The sequence below is a fragment of the Macaca thibetana genome, chromosome 4, assembly GCF_024542745.1.
Source record: "Macaca thibetana thibetana isolate TM-01 chromosome 4, ASM2454274v1, whole genome shotgun sequence".
NCBI classification, from domain to species: domain Eukaryota; kingdom Metazoa; phylum Chordata; class Mammalia; order Primates; family Cercopithecidae; genus Macaca; species Macaca thibetana.
In genome coordinates, this window is record NC_065581.1 from 37,015,470 (window position 1) to 37,037,145 (window position 21,676).

Genomic DNA, 21,676 nt, shown 5'->3' on the forward strand with positions numbered 1-21,676 from the left:
GTAGCCACGTCACCCACAAGGACTGGGGAGGAAATGACTGACCGCTCAAGAGTCAGGGACCCCTGTCTCTCCCAACTAGACCCGAACGTCCACAACCCTCTTGTCGGGCTCGCCCCGTGGCGGGCAGGGCCGTCGTGCGCAGGGATCGCGGCGGGTGCAGACCCGGTCTCTGCTCGGTGTCCCCGCCGCGCCCGCACCGCCACCGTGAGGCCGAGCCGGGGACGGTGCCCCGTGGCGGCGGCGGCGGCGCCTCCGCGCTCCTCTCCGCACCGCCCCGACCGCCGCCGCGCCGGGCACGGGCGGGGGGATTTTTTTTCCCGTTTCCCCCTCTTTCGCGCTCTCGCTCCTGTTCAGCGGGAGAGCCCGCAGAGTCAGGGAGGGAGCGAGGGAAGGGGTGGAGGTGGCGGGGGGAGGCCGGAGGGGCGGATCCTGCCTGGGGGCTGATCCCTCCCTCCCCTCGGCCGGGCTCCGTGGCGGCAGCGGCAGCAGCGGCGGCTCCATTCCCCCTCCTCCCCCGGGAGCGGCGGCGGCGGCCGGGCCGGGGCCCCAGCGCGGGCCGGGAGGGGGCACGGCGGAGGCCACGGAGGCAGGCGCGGGAGGAGACCGCGCTCCGCTTCCCGGGCCGCGCCGACCTGCTCGGCGGCCGGCCCGCCCGCGCCCAGGGGCCCCGAACGGTGGGGCCGGGCAGGCGGCTGAGGTAATGGGGGCGGCAGCGGGGCCGGACAGAGCGGGGGCGGGGGCAGCGGGGCCTACGGGGACCAGGGACTGCACGGGGGGAAACCGGAGAAGCGGGGGGCTTTCCGAGCAGGGCGGGGGCGGTGCGAAAGCTCTCTCCTGGAGCGAGGGCGGCGGCAGGGAAGGAGAAGGCGGGTGAGCGGGGGAGCTGAGAAGCGAGGACCCCCTCCCGCCGCCGCCATCTTGTCTCCCCCCAAGCCTTGGATTCCGAGCCGCCAAGCCCCGCCCCCACCACGCCTTCCAATTGGCCTGGCCAGACGAGAGTTCCGCCCCTTGAGCGTCCCTTGGTCCCCTGGGTCCCTCTGACGGGCAGATGAGGCGACCAATGGGCTCTCGCCTCTCTGCCCCGCTCATTCGCTGGCGCTCGCTTTCTCTGTCTGAGGGTCGGACTCCACGTCAGGCTGTCTCTGGTGCGCTCGCCCCCTCCCCTCTGAGGAGATGTTATTTCCCTCCTTTCTTCTCCGAGGGGTCAAGATTCTTCTGGAAGAGGTGCCCCCTTAAAGGAGCAGGAGCCTTGGCTAGGGTCCTCCTTGTCTCCTGAGTAGCTTGTGTGGGGTGCAGGAGATACAGTTTGATTGCAGAAGATCCTCATTCTTCGGGGACCTGGGTGGGGTGGGCGAGCGGAGGGTCAGGGGGTGCCGAGAGGAAATCTGGGGGATGGGGGATGTTGGAGATGTGTTGGAGGTGTGTATGTGGGAAGGGCTGTGTAGGTTGATAAACTCCCGCCAAAAAACTCGTCTAGACTGTAAGCTCCTTGTGGGCGAAACTCATTTCATTTCCCTCAGCAGCAGCCTTTCCCCCTCTAGAGTTTCTCCCCGGTGTCTGGAGGCGTGGGTGGGACAAAACACGTCTGTGTATAGAGTCTTGCGTGGTCGAGAGATGCTTGAGCAGCCGAGGAGGTGGCAGGTGGGGAGGGAGAAGATGGAGCGGCTTTCATGAAAGGGGGCGCCGCATCGCCTGTCTGCGCTGTTTGGGGTCGGTGTGGAGGCAGATGTTCTCACCTCTCCTAGGGCCTCGATGCCTTTGGAGGAGTGGGTGACGAAGCAGGTCTGTTGGCCCTGTCTGCCCCCAGGGACTTGGCATTTCTAAGGAATCCAGTAGCCAAGGGCCTCTGGAACCCGGACAGAATTGCTGCGATGATTCTGTTTCCTTTGGCTCCAAATGGGGTGTGCCAGCCCGCCTGGCACTGCCCCTCAGCCAAATTGGTTTTTTGTTTGTTTCAGTCACACTTTGGTATTGGAAGGCCTTTCAAATAAGGATGTTAATAATACCTTATTAACAAGTAGCACCTTGAGAGCTAGATTGTATTACCCTCATTTTACTGATGGAGTATGGAGGCATAGAGAGCTTAAGGGACTTTCTCCAGGTCACAGAGGGCCAAGATTAGAACCTAGATTGCCCCAGAGCCTCTTTTTGTACCAGACCATAGCACCTTTGTGGTGTTCTTAATTCCCACCGAGAGGAATTGAGCATTGGAAGATCTGGGTTCAAATTGTAGCTTTATCACTTACTCGCTTTAGGTTGAGTGACATCTTTCTGAGCTTCTGTGTAGATCATAGTAGCTACACCATCTCCTAAGGTAGTTGTGAGAAATATTAAGAGGGCTTTGTAGTTTGGAAAAAGTGCTTTTATCATCACTGTCCCTACTTTATATAGATGGTAGACCCTGCAACCAAGGTGATGAATTGTTTTTCTCTTTGAAATCTTCTCCCTGTTCATATCCTTCCAAGTCTGCCCACACCATGGGGCCCTGTATCCGCAAAGGTCTCTCCTGGTGGTGACAGCCTTGGTAACTGCCTACCGCAGCTCCTTATGAGCTTGTCATCCAGAGAATGATGTGGGAAACTAGGACTTTCTCTTGGCTGTACAAGGATAGACTAGATATAAGTGTTCTAAGAGAGACTTTTGAGGTAGCAGAATGCATTGAGAGTTTACCTCAGATACTGCCCAGATCATCTTGGCCTTAGGTGAATGAAGGTCCTAGACAGGCCACTACAACTTCAGAGATCTCTTGGAGCCACTCTCAGAGCTTCTAGGGTTTGTTTCTGCCTTAAAATGTACTAGTTGGTGTATCCTGGATCAGGGGTCCCCAACCCCCAGGCCGCAGACTGTGGCCTGTTGAGAACCAGGCCATACAGCAAGAGGTGAGTGGCGGGCAAGCAAGCATTACCACCTGAGCTCTGCCTCCTGTCAGATCAGCGGCTGCATTGATTCTCATAGGAGCGGGAACCCTACTGTGAACTGCGCATGTGAGGGATCTAGGTTGCATGCTCCTTATGAGAATCTGACTAATGCCTGATGATCTGAGGTGGAACAGTGTTCACCACCCACCCTCATCTGTGGAAAAATTGTCTTCCATGAAACCAGTCCCTAGTGCCAAAAAGGTTGGGGACCGCTGTCCTGGATGCTGCCTTTTGTAGGGAATACCCTGCATACTGTAGTTTGAAGCCCTTAGACCATGTGTTATAGGCATTTCAGACGCCTTCACCCCTTCACCTCTAGGCAGGGTCAAGGAGTAGGGTTTCTGATCGTGGTAAGATGTATTGGGAGAAGACTCTAGACCTGTGACTTTTGATCCTCTGACGGGGCCCATTGTTCAGTACAGAGCTTAACAGTGGATGCTGTTCTTGTTTTCTTTTCTAAACCCTTAACTACTCATGGCTTTTCCGTAGTTAGCTGTTGCACAGCTTTATGTACATCATTAGAACATTTAGATCTTTCCCCATGTTACACTGTAATAATCTGTTTACTTTTCTGTCTTTTCAGTTAGACAGGGCTCCTTGAGGGCAGGGATCATGTGTGTTTGATTTCTCCTTTCATTCAACTAATACTTATTGAGTGTTTACTTAGGAGCTAAGCACTGCTCCAGGAACTGGGGATACAGCAGTGAACAAGACAAACAAAAATTCTTCCCCTCATGGGGCTTACATTCTAGTGGAAGGAAGGAAACAATAAACGTAGTAGTAGGTAAATTATGTAGCATGGTATAAGATGATGAGTGTTAAAGGGAAAAATAAAGCAGAATGAAAGGTAGATTGCTGGTGGAGGAAAAGGATTTGCAATTTTAGATAAAGTGGTCAGAGAAGGTCTCACTGAGTAGTGTTGTTCACTTGAAGAAGTGAAAGACTCAAAGGAGGTGAAGGAGCAAGCCATATGGATGCCTGAGGGGCAGGTTGTTCAGACAGAGGGAAAAGCCAGTCCTCTTGGTGGATGCTTGATCATACAGGAGGATGAATGGGTGCATAAGGGCATCCAAATCATAGTCTCCTGGTCTTCTCTCCTTAGGCCTGTCCTCTCAGTCCCCAGGTGCCATGAGGAAGCCTCGTCGGAAGTCCCGGCAGAATGCCGAGGGCCGGCGTTCCCCGTCCCCCTACAGTCTGAAGTGCTCACCCACCCGGGAGACCCTAACATATGCCCAGGCCCAGCGGATTGTCGAGGTAGACATTGATGGACGCCTGCATCGTATCAGCATCTATGACCCACTCAAAATCATCACTGAGGATGAGCTAACTGCCCAGGATATCACTGAATGCAATAGTAACAAGGAAAACAGTGAACAGCCTCAGTTCCCTGGCAAGTCCAAGAAACCCTCATCCAAGGGCAAAAAGAAGGAATCCTGCTCCAAGCATGCATCTGGTACTTCCTTCCACCTCCCACAGCCCAGCTTCCGGATGGTGGACTCAGGCATCCAGCCAGAAGCACCCCCGCTGCCTGCTGCCTACTATCGCTACATTGAGAAGCCACCTGAAGACCTGGATGCAGAGGTAGAGTATGACATGGATGAGGAGGACCTTGCCTGGCTGGACATGGTGAATGAAAAGCGGCGAGTAGATGGGCACAGTTTGGTGTCTGCAGACACCTTTGAGCTACTGGTAGACCGGCTTGAGAAAGAGTCATACTTGGAGAGTCGCAGCAGTGGGGCCCAACAGTCACTCATCGATGAAGACGCTTTCTGCTGTGTGTGCCTAGATGATGAATGTCACAATAGCAACGTTATTCTCTTCTGTGACATCTGCAACCTGGCAGTACACCAGGAGTGCTATGGCGTCCCCTACATCCCTGAGGGTCAGTGGCTATGCCGCTGCTGCCTGCAGTCTCCCTCCCGGCCTGTGGATTGCGTCCTTTGCCCCAATAAGGGTGGCGCCTTCAAACAGACCAGTGATGGGCACTGGGCCCATGTGGTGTGTGCCATCTGGATCCCTGAAGTCTGCTTTGCTAACACCGTGTTCTTGGAACCTATTGAGGGCATTGACAATATCCCACCTGCCCGCTGGAAACTAACCTGCTATATCTGCAAGCAGAAGGGGCTAGGTGCAGCCATCCAGTGCCATAAAGTGAACTGCTACACAGCATTCCACGTGACATGTGCACAGCGGGCTGGGCTCTTCATGAAGATTGAGCCCATGCGCGAAACCAGCCTCAATGGCACCATCTTTACAGTGCGCAAGACTGCCTACTGTGAGGCCCACTCGCCACCAAGTACTGCCACTGCTCGGAGGAAGGGCGACTCCCCTAGAAGCATCAGTGAGACTGGCGATGAGGAAGGGCTAAAGGAGGGTGATGGAGAGGAGGAAGAAGAGGAAGAAGTGGAGGAAGAGGAGCAGGAAGGCCAAGGCGGGGTGAGTGGCCCCCTCAAGGGAGTGCCCAAGAAGAACAAGATGAGTTTGAAGCAGAAGATCAAGAAGGAGCCAGAGGAAGCAGGCCAAGACACACCCTCCACTCTCCCCCTGGTCACTGTGCCACAGATACCCTCTTACAGGTAAGCATGCCCAGAAGGGCTCCTTAGGGACTCATGGTTTCTTCTTGGGTTGGTGTTGGCCCTGTGCCAGGCCTTCCCTAAACACAGTTGGACACTATTCTCTTCCCCAAATTTAAACTTTTTTTTTTGACCCAGGCTCGCTTGGCCTGGTTTGTGGTTTTGATTGTGCCCTCAGAGTAATGTATTTCCTTTATTTCAAAGTGAAATAAAACACTTAAGTTACTTAGAAACTCAGTTGATAGGATATCTTAGACAGTATTTTTCAATAGGGGCACTAAGTGACATTTTGGACAGGATAATTCTTCATTATTGGAACTGTCCTGTATGTTTCTAGATGTTTAGTATCCCTGGTCTTTGTAAATGCCAGTTGCATCATCTCCCCCATTGCCTGGTCTTTGTGACAACCTCAAACACTCTTCACGCATGTTTTCAAAAATGCTTGGGGAGGGTAGAACTAATTACCCAGTGAAGAACCACTGTTTCAGAGGATTGGCATGGCCATCTGCTGTCCAGCAAGTTCTGTCCTGGGTATGAGGGGGTGGTGGTGTGGAGAGAACATGGTATTCCTCCTTTTGAAGCTTTAGATTTAGGGATAAGAGGATCATTCAGTTCAGCTGTGTAGCTAAGCTCTGTGGACCCCCATTGAGTCTGTAGAGAGCCCATGGTACCTGTTTTAAAATATCAGAGAGGTGGCCGGGCGCGGTGGCTCACGCCTGTAATCCCAGCACTTTGGGAGGCCGAGGCGGGCGGATCACAAGGTCAGGAGATCGAGACCACGGTGAAACCCCGTCTCTACTAAAAATACAAAAAATTAGCCGGGCGCGGTTGTGGGCGCCTGTAGTCCCAGCTACTCGGGAGGCTTAGGCAGGAGAATGGCGTGAACCCGGGAGGCGGAGCTTGCAGTGAGCCGAGATCGCGCCACTGCACTCCAGCCTGGGCGACAGAGTGAGACTCCGTCTCAAAAAAAAAAAAAAAAAAAAAAAAAAAAAATCAGAGAGGTATCTGGAGCCGTTGGAGGGATGGGAGCTTAGCAGAGAAGCAAGAGAATAGGGAAGATTTCCTAGCAGAGGCTTATCTTGGGTGGTGTTCATTAAACAGTATACACTGTTAGAGCAGGAAAGAGTCTTGGAGATTGTTCATCTGATGTAGTCCTTGCACCTTCTCCCACACCCCCAGATGAAGAAACTGCGAACACGGGAGGTAAAGTTGTTCACTCCTTTATTCATTCAATGATTTATTTATTGAGCACTTAATACATGCCATGTCCTGTTCTAAGGGGTGGAACCAGGTGGAAAGTAACAGACCCTATACCACAAGAGCTGGGTCTCATGATGCCTCTAGGTTGCATTCCTGTAGTCCATCTCTCTTGATGAGAAGCGTAGAGAGAAAGGAGTGCTGGGGAAAGAGTTGTATGAGAGCTATGAATAGGCAACCAGACTTGCCAGGCTGGGAAGAAGACATAAGTGCAAGATCGGAAGGGGGAGGCTCTTAGTGCCAGCTATTACCCAAGTTAGAATTTCAGTGACTCTGAATGTGTTTTCTAGTCACCGAGCTGTTCTAGGTTATTCTTTTTCCTGAGGTAAGTGGGTGGATGCTTAGTTCCCATCTGTAGGGAGGTTTTACCCTGAGGCTAGAATATTTGGTTGACATGTAGGTTGTTCTAGATGCCTCTTGCTGGGGCCAGCAGAGCTTGCTAAGAACCAGACAAACTGACATTTGAAACCCATTTCTATCACTTAGTACCTGTGTGACCTTTGGCAAGTTGTTTAACTGTGCTAAGCCTTAGTTTATTTGTAAATGAACCCACCACATAGAGCTGTTGTGAGAAATAAATGAGATAATATAAGTAAAGCACTTAGCACAGTGTCTGGCAAATAGTAAGTGCTCAATAAATGGTGGCTGCTGCTGCTGCTGCTATTTTATCATTACTGTTCTTTTCCCTACCTGCACAAATGCTGTTGGGATCCTCCATGGCCAAGAGGTTGTAGATGGAGGGTGCTGCCTATATCTGGGCAGGTGTGCTTGGCATGGACATTGGTCGGGATCTCTCCTTTGGGGAAAGGCCTAGTTCTTGATTTTATAAGCTTGGCTTTGGGGCAGGGATGTCTAACTGTGGAGAGGAGCAAGGCCTAGGTGAGCAATGTCGTGCCCAACATGCCCATCCTTCTAAGGTTTCAACTTGTTTAGCTGTGCTTATCTTTGTTTCAATGGAGTGGCATGAAGAGAAAAAAGGAGAGGAAACATCACAGGAGCACTGAGGCCTTGCTTACCCTGTGGATAACCAGTCTGGGGATGTACCATGGTATAGCAGAGAGATCGTGGATTCAGGTCCACCATCTTATTAGCTGCATTAGTTATTTTGACAGTTTATTCTGCTTCTGTTCCTATGCTGCCTTTCCATCTTTTGTGACATGGGAATAATGATACCCACCTTGCAATATGGATATTAAAGACAGATATTATAGGCTTGCATTAATTCCTCTCGTACCCTTTCCTCCCCCAAGGAGTTACTGGCTTAAACCCTGACCTTAAGACTTTTGAGTAGTTTAGCCAGCTGCATTTTCACATTTCCCGTCCTCTTACATCTTTAGATCCAATTGTTTTTTTCATTTGGTTCAAAATTAACATTTTTAGGCTGCTGAGGTTTATACCATGAAAAACCAGAGGTCAAACAACTCTAAGGGGTTGCATTGGGCTCAACCTGGTTGTGGGCTACTCCCTGGTTTGATGGGACTCTCAGCCGTAGAAGGCAGGAAATAGTGGCCACATTAACCATAGCTTACCCCAGTTCCTGTTCCCTTTCGCTGCTTTTATAAGAGGAGGGTGGGGGTATTGAGGCATAGGCTTGTTTCTCAGTCCATACCTGGAACGAAGAAGTCTAGGACCATAGGAAATGGGGTTCTGGGAGAGGGTTCTTTTGGAGGATTAGGACTGCAAGGCAAGAGGTGGAAAAGCAAATGAAATACCTCATGCTGAATCTGAGCTGCTTAACTTTACTGTCCTTTTCAAGCTTTTCTCTGAGGTGAGGTATTTGGCCATTTTATTCTGTCTTCCTGTATAAGGTTCAGAAATGAACCAGGGTCTGGATAGGATGCATGGGCTATAATCTGGGCTGCCTACTGACCCTGTCTTTCACTTCCATGTGCCTCTACTTAAGGTTGAACAAGATCTGTAGTGGTCTCTCCTTTCAGAGGAAAAACCAGTTTATGCAGCGGCTTCACAACTATTGGCTGTTGAAGCGGCAGGCACGGAATGGTGTCCCTCTTATCCGGCGCCTGCACTCCCATCTGCAGTCCCAAAGAAATGCTGAGCAGGTAGGTGCAGTGGTGATTTGAGACTGGTAGAGGGAGGTGGAGAGTGAAGGAAAGGGAATGGTGGTTGGGGTGGGGCTGGCATCCCTCCTTGATCCCTCCATGGAGCCTTTGCCTACCTGTCTGGGTGGCCCATCCCAGGAACAACCCCCAGCACTATAGAGATCGTCAAGCAGCTCCTTCTGAATGGATGAGGCTTGACTTTGTAGAGAATTCTAGGGGAGAGTGGAGAGCACGCCCAGCTTTCCATATATGTGGGGAAAATCCTCTAGATGTGGCAGAAAGCGAGAAGTAGGCTGAATGAGAGCCAGGGTGGCCACATTGTGTTAATTAGGAAAAGGCGCCCTTTCCTCAAGACATTATACTGCCATCTGCCAAAAAATGTTTCATAGTAAATACACAAATTTACGATCTAAGTTGTAGCACACAGCCTGTCCAATTGTGGTGGCTGTTAGCCATTAGCAACTGGAGTTGCTGCATGTTTAATGTTTTTTGCTTCTAATTTCCCTTATTTGAACTATTTAGTTCTTTCTCCCCCCTTCACCTGTTCTATTCCTTCTGCCTTTAAGTGTTCCCACACTGCTGCTCCAGAGATGAAGCAAAGCTTTATGTGAGTCTGGTGCCTTCTGCATTCTGTCTGATCTCACTTTTGCCTTTTGTAACTAAACTCCTGAAGTATAAGCCTGTATCTGGCCCCCTTGAACCTTTTGGTCCACCTGCTTCACTGAAGCCTCCCCTAAAACATCAGCTACCTTGTCCCAGGAAGTCTTTCCTTATATTCTCACCTGATTGATCATTGGGCTGCATTTGACACCACAAATCACTTTGTCTAAGAGCTTCTCTGTGATACCATTTCCTGCTGCTTCTACCTCTCTGACCATACCCTATGCTGATCCCACTTCTTGCTCTTTAATGGTAACATTCCCAGTGGCTCTGTTATCTGCTTGTTTGCTTAGAGAACATGTCCACTCTCATAATTGACAATAACTGTATAATACCAGCTCCAGACTTTTTGTCTTGTCCTCATCCCTTTTTTCTGCCATCAGTCCCTCAGGGACGTTTCCATGTGGATGTGGTTAACTTGTAACTCAAATATTGGACGTTAATTATCTTTTTTCCTCTCAGTAAACTTATTTCCCCATCATTATGGCTCTCCCCTCCCTCCTGACTCATATCAAGAGTTCCCCACCTTGGAGTTACTTTTGACTCTTTACTCCCTAATGGGCCACTGTTAATCATCCCTTAAGCTGCTTTGGGGGCTTTCTCAACATGGTTTTTTGTCTTCATTCTGCAGCTCTCCTGCTCATCCATGCCCTCTTAATCTCAGCAGTAGCTTTCTAGGTGATCTCTAGCCTCTAATTCTTTCTTTGCTCTACAACTGGTAGTTTCTTATTCACATGCTGTTGGGATCCTCCATGGCCAAGAGGTTGTAGAGGGAGGGTGCTGCCTACATCTGGGCAGGTGTGCTTGGCAGGGACATTCGTGGGGATCTGTCCTTTGGGGAAAGGCCTAGTTCTTGATTTTATAAGCTTGGCTTTGGGGCAGGAATGTCTGACTATGGAGAGGAGCAAGGCCTAGGTGAGCAATGTCCTGCTCTTCCATTCTCTTACTTCCTCTTCCAGAGTATACTCCTCTTTCTAGGCAGGTGAAGTTAAGGCTCTTTTGCCTTACATTTGAAGCTTCTTATTAGCTGTATCCTGGATCTTCCTTGACTTTTGTAGTTCTCCAGCATCTCTGTTCTGGTCAGCCTGTTTTGCTTACTAAGCAAAGAATCACTAATTCTGCCTCTACATTTCTACCCCTTTCATCCCTTTGGTTCCAGGAGAGACCTTCCTTACTACTTTGTCCATCCATGTCTGTCACCTACCTATATGTAAAACTCTAGTAAGATTCTTCACCAGGAAGCTTCTCTGATCTAACCTCCACCTACTCAGATCTTCTATTTTGTATCCTCTTAGCATTTATATTATTAGTTTTTATTATCTTTATGCTAATATGCCCTTGTGCTTCAAGCTCTAGGTCTCTTCCCTTCCCCTGACTCCCACTGTAATCTTTTCTAGGGCAGGAATCATAATTTGTTTGTTGTTGTTTTACCAAAGTATGTTCAAGCTTATAGTAAGAACCTCACTTTGTTTTCTAGCCAAGTGAAAGCTCTAGGGTGAAATTCTTTTCACCCCTGAGGTCAGTTTTCTAATGAAATTCTTTCTGAACCAAAGGGCCATAGCTGCTCTCTGGTATACCTGGGGGTAGGGGGAAGCAGTCCCAGATCCTACTCCAGCAAAGGTTATTGCTTTATAATGAAGAAACAGTGCTATAATACTGGGGCAGCTCAGGAGGAAGGCATGGGGTAGAGAAGGGTGGAAGGGCTCTTGGAACTGTGGGTTAAGGAAGGGGACAAGACTTTTACCTGCTGCAGCCCCAGGAGGTGTGAACAGGGAGAGGACTTTTGCAAGAAGGAGATTCCTAGTCCCTCTTCTCTTCCTTCCTGCAGCGAGAGCAAGATGAGAAGACAAGTGCAGTGAAGGAAGAGCTGAAGTATTGGCAGAAGCTCCGGCATGACTTGGAGCGGGCGCGGCTGCTGATTGAGCTGATTCGGAAGAGAGAGAAGCTCAAACGGGAGCAGGTAAGGAGGAGCCCCCAGCCCTAGAGCCCTAGTTCAAGGTCACTTTCTCCCACTATTAGTCTAGTATTGGGAAATCTGGGAGCCCCTGCCTTATGCTAGCTTGCTTTCTCCCCTCCCTACCCAGGATTGTAGGCTCCAAGAGCTGCCTACTTTGTATTAGCTGTGGTGCTACTGGTGGTTTCTATATTTTGGGTTTCAGCTCCTGGTAGCCTCAAGCATAAGCTTAATATCATATATATGCCTGGGCCCGTCCCTGGAATTTCTGATTCAGGAAGTCTCAGAGGGAGCCTGGCCTTGAGGATTTTGGAAAGCTTCTTAGGCCATTCTAATGGGCATCATCAGTTGAAAGCCTCTGGCCTGGGAACTTCTGAGGGTTCCCACTTGACTCTTAAACACTTATGGTCTTGAATCATTTAAATTTTCTATTTATCCTCCGTTCTAGGAGATTTTAAGCCCCTGAGCATAGGAAATGTTGAGGTAGGTAGTGTAATATAGTGGTTTAGGAACACGAGCTATGGCACCAGACTTCCTGGGTTTAAATCCTGCCTCTTCTACTTACTACCTATGTGACGTTAAGCAAGTTCTTCAATCGCTTAATACATCGGTTTTCTCACCTGGAATATGGGGGTAATTATAGAGCCTACATCATAAGGTTGTTTTGAGGATTAGAAGACTTAGTCTATGTAAAGAGTTTAGAACAGTGCCTGGCACATAGTGACAGAGAAGTGTCAGCTGCTGTCATTATTATTATTATCAATTTTTTGCTTCCCTGCAGTGTCTACTGCACATGGCAGAGAGCAAATACTATTAATTGAGTAGATGAAAAGCCAAAACTGTTCTCTCTGGGCTAGGAATAGCAGCTGTCGCTCACATGCTTCAGAGGCCCGGGTTAAAGATGTTCCTTTCTTGCCGGGCACAGTGGCTCATGCCTGTAATCCCAGCACTTAGGGAAGCAGAAGCAGGAGGATAGGTTGAGTCCAGGAGTTTGAGACGAACCTGGGCAACAAAGCAAGACCTGTTCTCCATAAAAAGGGAGGAAAAAAAAAGATGTTTCTTTCTCTTTCTCCAAATTCTAATTCGTTGTTCAGCCTTAGCACAACCCCTTTTCTAGCAGGCCAGTAGCCTGAGTTTCTTCCTCATAGCCTGGGCATCTCATGCCATATTTACCATGGGTGGCCATGGAGGACATCTCAGGACCTTCTTCAAGGGTTCAAAATGTCTGTGCTATCCCAGGCATGATCCCACAGCTGAACTTCTTATCTCATCTCTGATTCAGAGAAATGAGAGAGAGAAAAAGGCCCTGGTCCTGGGGAAGTAGGCAGGCCTGTTTTGATATAGCCAAAAGGTGGGAATTTTCTATAGTCTTAATTTGTGGCTTCCCAACTTTTCACATTGGGGCATATGTAGAAAATAGCATTTGTACAGCATACTACTGTAAATATATGAAGCTACTTGCCACTTGTGGGGGTAAACCTGGAGGCCCTGGTGACCCCATGCTGACCCAGATGCTCCAAGGGCTGATGGAATCAGTACCTCAGCACACTGAATGGGAAATTCTGGTTCAAGCACATTTTACATCATCATTGTGTCCCTTGGACTAGTCAGACTTGGGTTCAAATCCTATCTCTATTCTTTTCTAGCCAGATAACCTTAGAGTAATAACTCTTGCATCATGCTCTCTCTAATCCTCAGATTCCGTATATATTTTTTTTTAATTTGTATTTTTTTCTTTTAGTCCTTGGTGATCCTTGTTCTGATCTATATTTGTAAAATGGGGATAATAATTTCTGTTTCAGGGTTATCGTGATGATTAATAGAGGTAATACAAGTACAGAGTTAGTGTGGCATAATGGTCAAGAGCACTCACTGTGGAACCACTGTCTGGTACTGAATTCCAACTCCGTTCCTTATTAGCTATGACTTTAGGCCAGTTACTTAGTTGTTGTGTGCCTTAGTTTCCTCTTTGTAAAATACCTCATCTGTTCCTACCTCATATACTCATTTATTTTACATAAAATGCTTAGAACATTACCTGGCATTTAGTAAGGGCTATAGAAGTGTTAATTATTGTAATTGTAATGATAATTATTATTACTGTAAATTTTAGTATGGTGTTTGGTACATAGGAAACAATCATAAAATAGTAGCTGTTGGTATCATTATTCCTAGGCTGAAGGTTGAGTGATAGCTCCTCATACTGGTCAGCTTAATATTCTATGAAAATTTGTTGTACATGATTGGTAAAAGTCAAGCTATCACGAAAAAGTTTCAGCACAGTTTTGCAGGAGATGTCCTGATCTGATCTCACCCCACCTTCCCCACAGGTCAAAGTCCAGCAGGCTGCCATGGAGCTGGAGTTGATGCCATTCAATGTTCTGTTGAGGACAACACTGGACCTGCTGCAGGAGAAGGATCCTGCACACATCTTCGCAGAACCAGTCAACTTGAGTGAGGCAAGTTCCCCCCACTTTCCAAGTAGTAAATTCTTCCTGAACTGGAACAGGGTCTGAGTAGGGTAGGAAGGAGTTGGGCCACAGGGTGTACAAAACCAGGGGTAGGAGGGTGGGTCTGGCAAAGCTAGTAGATTTGCCCTTGATGAGGGGTCAGCAGGCCAGGGTGGGCCAGGACCATAGGACTCTGAGTTAGCCTGGCTTGGCCAAATCAGAAACCGAGGAGGCCAAGAGTATTGGTGAAGGGTGTGCCTGTTTGGCTAGTAAATGGTTGTTGTAATTGTACAGGTTTTATATGTTTAGGTTCCAGATTACCTGGAATTCATATCCAAGCCAATGGATTTTTCTACTATGAGGCGGAAGCTGGAGTCCCACCTGTACCGCACCTTGGAGGAGTTTGAGGAGGACTTTAACCTTATAGTTACCAACTGCATGAAGTATAATGCTAAAGACACAATTTTCCACCGAGCAGCTGTCCGCCTGCGGGACCTGGGAGGGGCCATCCTACGGCATGCCCGGCGGCAGGCAGAGAACATCGGCTATGACCCCGAGAGGGGCACTCACCTGCCCGAGTCACCCAAATTGGAAGACTTTTACCGCTTCTCCTGGGAAGACGGTGAGAGGCCTGGATGGGTGGGGAGGAGAGGGGCCAGGAGGAGGCACAGGAACAGAGTCTACAGAGTGAGGGATCAGGGTGGTCTTTGGGACTATAGGTAGACTCCAGGAGCAAAGCTGAGGGTGAGCACAGACTGAGGTATACCTTTGTGGCTAGAATAGTTCTAAGGGTTAAAGTTTAACTAACGCACTCAGCACTTCTTAAGTGGTAGAAAAGGGGAATCAGGTACTAGTGGTCTGTTTGAAAAGCTTAAAGCCTCATCAGAGGTCTTCCTTTCTTGGATCCCCTCTGTATGGCATTGGAGCATGGGACAGGGAGAGTGCATTGCTGGTGTGTGTCTGGCTCATTCAGAAGATTGCAGGTGGAGGACCAGAAAAATGGAATTGCCTCTGAGCCCCACACGCTGCCTGTCCCTGCTCTCTGCTTCTCGATGGCAGCAGCCAGTCACTCAGGCCAGGGTATTGCCAAGCTGCCTCATGCCTGCTCCATGGAGCCCATAATCGTGACTGTGAACTGCTTCCTGCAGACGTTTCCCAGATTCTGACCTTGTCCCTGTGGCTGCCTTCTGGGCAGTGGTGTTGCAGGGCCAAGGCCCACAGTGACGCTGCTGGAAGCTGCTGGCCCAGGCATTCCAAGAGAGAGTTTTGCATCCGAAGGATTCGGCCCCTTTCTCTTGCCCTGTGCTGGGCAGGTCCTTCAGCCCCTTCTGTCCTCCCTTCTCCCTGGCAGTGGACAACATCCTCATCCCAGAGAACCGGGCCCATTTGTCCCCAGAGGTGCAGCTGAAGGAGCTGCTGGAGAAACTGGACCTGGTGAGCGCCATGCGGTCCAGTGGGGCCCGCACCCGCCGTGTCCGCCTGCTACGCCGGGAGATCAATACCCTTCGGCAGAAGCTGGCACAGCCACCACCACCACAGCCACCATCACTGAACAAGACAGTATCCAATGGGGAGCTGCCAGCAGGGCCCCAGGGGGATGCAGCTGTGCTGGAGCAGGCCTTGCAGGAGGAGCCAGAAGACGATGGGGACAGAGGTGAGAGATAGTCACAGGCAGGCAGGGGGTTGGAGGGTAAAGAGGGATAAAGGCTAAGCTGAAATCTAATAATGGGGTATCCTTTCCGAGTTTAGATCTGACACTTATGGGCAAGCAAAAGCCCTTGGAAGGGTCACATTGCCATGTATACGCAGGGATGATGTTCAAAATATTTAACAATCAATAGAGACCAAAATTTATCCATCTCAGTAAATGTTGGCTGTTGTATTGGAGTGGGCTCCCAAAGGCTTCTGATGTGGATATTTAGTTGCTGGATTGTGGGGAGTTTCAGGTGCTGCAGCCCAGCAGCTGTTTATTAGCCAATTAAGTATGTCAGTATTTTGCACCTGATACAGCCATATTGTACATACCAGTTAAATATCAGCCTACCTTGTATCATCATGTGGAGAGACTCTTAGAGCAGGTTAGGTTGGGATGTGAGGGGATAGCAGAGAAGGAAAGACCCCGGGCTTTTGAGCCACCTCATGGTTTTTACCCCATTTGGCTGAATCTATAGGCCCATCTCAAGTAGAGAGGCCAGACTATAAAAGATAGTTGGTTTCCACAGATTTTCTTAATCTTGAGAAAAGACAAAAAAGAAGAAAAGACAGCTGGGGAAGTGATTCTCAGAAACCCAGGAACGTTATAAGCTAAGCTGCTTCTCATTCTTCCCCTTCATTGGGGATGGAATTGTCTCCCTCATACCTGCCTTTGGATCTGAGCCTACAGGTTGGGAGAGCCTGTCACACACACAGTTCAAAAGGTTGGAAGTTACTTCCAATGGATAGGGGCCCAGATTGTAGGTAACAGCCCATTTTATTTCAGGTTGGCAGAGAATGGGGACGTGGTTGAGAGATCACATTTGTCATCAGAGGGCTTTGTGTCCGTTGTGATTCCTCTGGACTCCCCATGTGACAGTCAGCATGCCACTTGTATCCCTACTTCTGGGGCTGTGGCAGTGCAGAGTTGTGCCCAGTAGGCCAACAGCATCGCCTAGAAAATTAAAAAAAAACAAAACAAAACATGTCGTAGCCTCACCTCCCATAGATTCAGTTAGGGATGTCTGGGCTTTGGCTTGGAAGTCTCAATTTTTAAAAGTTTCAAGGTGGTAGGTGAGCAGACATGTTTGGCAACCACTGATTTAACTTACTTGGTCTCTGTTTTTCACATTTTTGAACTTTTTCTGCATGCTGTACTTGCTGTCACTTGGGTGATGTGAAATAAACTCGAAAGACGATGAGAAAACTCTTGAGTCCAGTGAGAATTGTAGATACCTAATCTGTCAAGCTGAGACTTACCTATTTATTGATTAAGCATGTGACTTTCTTGGGTGTAGAGCAATGGTTTGCAATCCTCACTTCATTAGACTCACCTGGTAAGCTTTAAAAAACAAATAGCCTATCTTTACAAATTTGGTTTCAGTTGGTATGGGATGGAGCCTAGGCACTGGAATTTTTAAGAAACTTCCTATGTGATTCTTATACATAGCCAGGGTTAAGAACTACTAGTGTAGATAAAACTTACTTCTTCTGGGGTTGGGTACAGTGGCTCATCGCTGTGATCCCAGCACTTTGGGAGGCAGAGGCAGGGGGATTGTTTGAGACCAGGAGTTTGAGACCAGCCTGGGTAACATACTAAGACTCTGTTTCTACAAAAATTTTTTTAAAAAATTAGCCAGGCGTGGTGGTGTGTACTTGTAGATCTAGCTACTTTGGAGGCTGAGGCAGGATCATCACTTGAGCCCAGGAGTTTGCAGTTGCAGTGCTCTGTGATCAGACCACTGCACTCCAGCCTGCTCAACAGAGCAAGATCCTGTCTCTGAAAGAAAACAAACCTAATCCTCCTTTCTCTTTGCTTCAGATCTAAGACCTTGAATGCATCTCAAGCCTTATAACAGCCCATGCTTTTGGTCCTTGGTTATCAGTGTCAGTATCTAGCCTGTAGGAGCAGACTCTTTCTAAAATGTTCAAGCAGGTTCTCTTTTTTTCTAATAGATGACTCCAAACTGCCTCCTCCACCAACCCTGGAGCCCACTGGGCCTGCACCTTCCTTGTCTGAGCAAGAATCCCCCCCGGAGCCCCCAACTCTGAAACCCATCAATGATAGCAAACCTCCAAGCCGGTTCCTAAAGCCCAGAAAGGTGGAAGAAGATGAGCTCTTGGAAAAATCACCGCTGCAGCTAGGGAGTGAGCCTTTGCAACGCTTGCTCAGTGACAATGGCATCAACAGACTATCCCTCATGGCCCCTGACACCCCGGGCGGTACCCCACTTAGTGGTGTGGGTCGCCGCACATCAGTCCTCTTCAAGAAGGCCAAGAATGGGGTTAAGCTACAGAGAAGCCCAGACAGGGCCCTGGAGAATGGCGAGGACCATGGTGTGGCAGGCTCTCCTGCCTCTCCAGCCAGCATCGAGGATGAGCGCCACTCCCGGAAGCGGCCAAGGAGCAGGAGCTGTAGTGAGAGCGAAGGGGAGAGGTCCCCCCAGCAGGAGGAAGAGACAGGTGACCCTGCCTGTGACTTCTCTTGATACTTCGCATCTGCTTTTCTGCTTTGCCTTGCCAATCAGCACCTTCCCCAGTTGGCCCCATTGGACAGCAATAGTAGCATTGAGGGCACCATAGCTCACAGTTGGGCCTGGCATGTGAGTAGCAGCCAGGGGAAATAGGCTTTGAGCAGGTATTTTCCAGAGAGCCAGATTGTGTCTGGGACTCTCATTGGCCCTGAGGGTAAAGCAATGTTGTATAAAGTAAAATGATTCCTACCTTCATTTCAGTTCATCAAATATTTGTGTCAGGCACCGTTCTAGGCATTGGGGGAAAAAATCAATGAACAAAACAGACAAAAATATCCTCTCTTATGGGGGAATACATTAAAAGCAAATGAGTAAACTGTATCTTGTATTAGAAGCTTTGGAGAACGATCTAGCAGGGAAGGAATTCTAGGGTGGTCTTAGAGATGGTGGCCAGGTCTTCTAAAGAGGTAACGTTTGAGTAAAGATCTGAAGGAATTGAAGGCATGAGCTATTTGTATGTCTAGGGGAAGAACATTCCAAAAAGATAGACTAGAAAGTACACAGGCCCTGGAGGTGGGAACATGCCTGCATGTCTGAGGAACAGTGAGGGAACCAGTTTGGCTGCAGCAGAGGGGTTGGAGTGGGGTGAGGTGGTGATAGAGGTAGATAATGGAGGTTCCATCACTAAAGAGAATTCTTTTTTTTTTTTTTTTTTTTTTAGTGGAGATAGGGTTTCACCTGTTGGCCAGGCTGGTCACCTTACCCCAAGTGATTTATCCGCCTCCCAAAGTGATGGGATTACAGGCGTGAGCCACCGCGCCCCGCCTAAAGTGTTCTTAATATACATCCAGCAAGAGCAAGAGCTAGTCATGAGTAGGTGTGGGGAAGTAATAAAATAAGTCAGACTTAATTCCAGCTCTGGAAGGTTCACAGGCCATTGGGCAAATGAGTCTCTCAAAATGTAGAGAAATCACAGTGGTGAACAGTATGTTGTTATTTGTCAGGTGAGAGGTAGCATTGCTAGAGGTGTTCAGGGAATTTGAGCTGTAGGAGTTGGCCTGAGCTGGCCCTGTGGGATGAGGGCAGACTGGCAAGGAATGGTTATGAAGGCCTCAGGCCTGGGTCTGTGGGAACAAGGAGGAGGACAGAATCTCTGTGAGGGACAGCTTAGAGAGGGGCTTCGCAGAGCATCAGGAGCCAAGACTGGATGGGTAAGATGGGACTGAATGTGAAGGACTTTGAAGCCGGGCAGAGTACTTAGGTCTTGGTGGGTTAGGGAAGACCCACTTTCTTGGCAGGGAGGGCTGCTCTTGGCTTTTGCTCTTTGTGTCCCTCATGTACTTTTATGTGGTGACTTTGGACTGTGTGGCCAGCACTTGCTTTTCTGTCTTCTTGCCTGACATTTTGTTTTCAACAATACCTTCCCATCTCATCTGGCCAAAACTTTTCTGTGTCAGGGGAGTAAGTTGGTATATAGAGGCAAGAGCCTAAGGCCTGAAGTTAGGCATACCTGTGCTCAAATCCCCAATTTCTTACTGGCTGTGTAACCACAGGAAAATTAGTTAACTTCTCTGAGCCTGTTTCCTTATTCCTAATAGGGGGTTTCTGATACGTACCTTTTGCAGGGTTCTAAGAACTAGAAATACCCTTTATAAAGCACTTGGCATATAGCAGTAGATGGTGGCAGTTACTGTCATCCTCTCAGCTGAATCAGGCTTAGCCATACAGTGCTGAGAACACTGCATTAAAAGAATGAGAGATCCTGCTATTGGGAAGTAACTGTACATGAGGCCCATCCAACCTGAGGGGGCCTGTTGCTTGGAGATACTGCTAGAATCCTGTCTCTCTCTCACCATCCCAATTGCCTGGCACTCAGGAATACTTCTATACAATCTTAGTTGAATCTCACAAAAAGAGGTGTTGATCCTTTGTAAGTGAGGCACCCAAGACACAGATGGCTTCAGTGATTTAAATTGTGGTAATAATGTTAGAGGCAGAACCAGGTCACAGGATAGACATTGTGGCTCAGACACCTGCTCTTATAGAAGGGACTTGCCTCACAGTTTTCTAGTTAAGGTGTCTGTAATTTACAGCTTTCAAATCAGGTGCCTGGTCCATCTCCGCACACCTCTTGGCTCAGCTGTTAGAATTATAGGACTTTTAGTGTGGTTGGCAATTAGATAAAGGCCAGGCACAGTGGCTCATGCCTGTAATCCCAGCACTTTGGGAAGCTGAGGCAGAAGGATTACTTGAGCCCAGGAGCTCGAGACCAGCCTGAGCAATATGGCAAGACCCGGTTTCTACAAAGTTAAAAAGTTAGCTGCGCATAGGGTGCATGCCTGTGGTCACAGCTACTGAGGAGGTTGAGGCAGGGGATCACTGGAACCCAGGCTATTGAGGCCCCAGTGAGCCTTGTTTACACCACTGCACTCCAGCCTGGGCAACAGCGAGACCCTATCTCAAAAAAATAGAAAAATAAATGTGGATAGATAGGAGAGTAGAAGCCTTCACTTCAAGGTCACATACCTGGGATGACCAACAGCCTTCATTCGCCTCTGAAGGACTCCCCACTGTAAACAGACCTTCTCTCATACATACTGAATAGTAAGTAAGGTATTATCTTCACTTCACAAAAGGAGAGGTCAAGAGACCTCAAAGAAAGAGAAAAGGAACCTGTGTTTCAGAGCCCAGCCTAGAACCCCAGGTTCTGACTCTCCCTGCCAGGAAGTTCTGGGCTGCTTTAGTTCTGCTGAAGAGTACCCCCATCCTCAATTTGGATTAGCCCTGCGAGGTATCTCAGGGTGTGGTTGACAAAGGGCCCTTATCCTTCTCTAGTCTCTCTTGACATCACCCCCAAAGAATCAAACTAGCTATTGCCAGCTATGTGAGGCATAGGTTATGTGAGTGTTTATCTGAAGAGGCAAGGTGGGTGGGCTCCTGAAAAAGGCAGAGATTACCTGATAATTGAGATTTGAAATTAGAAGCAAATCTAGGGACTTGTGAGCAAGCCAGGGTGGGAGAAGTCTTAGTATCTCCCTGTGTAGCCAAATGACAGTAGCTGAGTGAGCTGTGTGCTATGGTTTCCTTAAAGTAAAAGCAGAAGGATGGGAAGGAAATTGCAGTGTCTGCTCCTTGCCCTAGCCAGCAATATTTCCCCCCAAACTTTTGTCTTGATCATATCTTCTTTATCACCCAAGACCCATTTCTCACAGGGAAAGGAATAGCCATCCTCTTCACTCCTCACTGAGCCCTCCTGAGGTGGCTGCCTCACCCTGTAGCATGTGTTGGGAAGGGGGATTTCTGCACTCAGACTCACTATGTGTGTCCTTGGCAGGCATGACCAACGGCTTTGGAAAACACACCGAAAGCGGGTCTGACTCGGAATGTAGTTTGGGTCTCAGTGGTGGACTGGCATTTGAAGCTTGCAGGTAAGAACACATTTCCTAAAGCTTTGTCAGCAGCTCTGCCACCCCTCCTTTTACTCTCCATTCAGCTACAGGTTGAACCTCTCCTGCTTACCTTTTTCTCTCCCCCAACTCCTGCTATTTCCTGAGGCCTCTTATCTGTAACTCTGGGATTTCCTAGGAAACAGGGTGACCCTTGACTCTCAGGTCTGATCTGAGAGAGGAAGAGTAGTG

General features: G+C 48.8%; 2 protein-coding genes across 4 annotated transcripts in view; both read left to right on the top strand.

Moving 5' to 3' along the window:
• Positions 1–470: 470 nt before the first annotated feature.
• Positions 471–21,676, top strand: part of BRPF3 (bromodomain and PHD finger containing 3) — a 35,766-nt gene continuing 14,560 nt past the window's right edge. Inside the window, exons 1-9 of one of the 3 annotated variants that reach the window (XM_050787554.1) lie at positions 471–697; positions 4,021–5,494; positions 8,652–8,808; positions 11,297–11,428; positions 13,753–13,881; positions 14,182–14,494; positions 15,224–15,526; positions 17,521–18,027; positions 21,373–21,466. In XM_050787554.1, coding sequence (XP_050643511.1) covers positions 4,047–5,494; positions 8,652–8,808; positions 11,297–11,428; positions 13,753–13,881; positions 14,182–14,494; positions 15,224–15,526; positions 17,521–18,027; positions 21,373–21,466 — 3,083 coding nt within the window. In that variant the 5' untranslated portion in view covers positions 471–697; positions 4,021–4,046. Of the gene's footprint in view, positions 698–2,839; positions 5,495–8,651; positions 8,809–11,296; positions 11,429–13,752; positions 13,882–14,181; positions 14,495–15,223; positions 15,527–17,520; positions 18,028–21,372; positions 21,467–21,676 lie in introns of those variants that run through there. The other 2 variants (XM_050787555.1, XM_050787556.1) reach the window with 2 other exon arrangements.
• The window catches only part of SRSF3 (serine and arginine rich splicing factor 3), a 400,608-nt gene continuing 381,734 nt past the window's right edge, over positions 2,803–21,676 (top strand). Inside the window, exon 1 of the mRNA XM_050787833.1 lies at positions 2,803–2,821. The gene's annotated coding sequence lies outside the window, so the exon portion shown is untranslated. The remainder of the gene's footprint in view (positions 2,822–21,676) is intronic.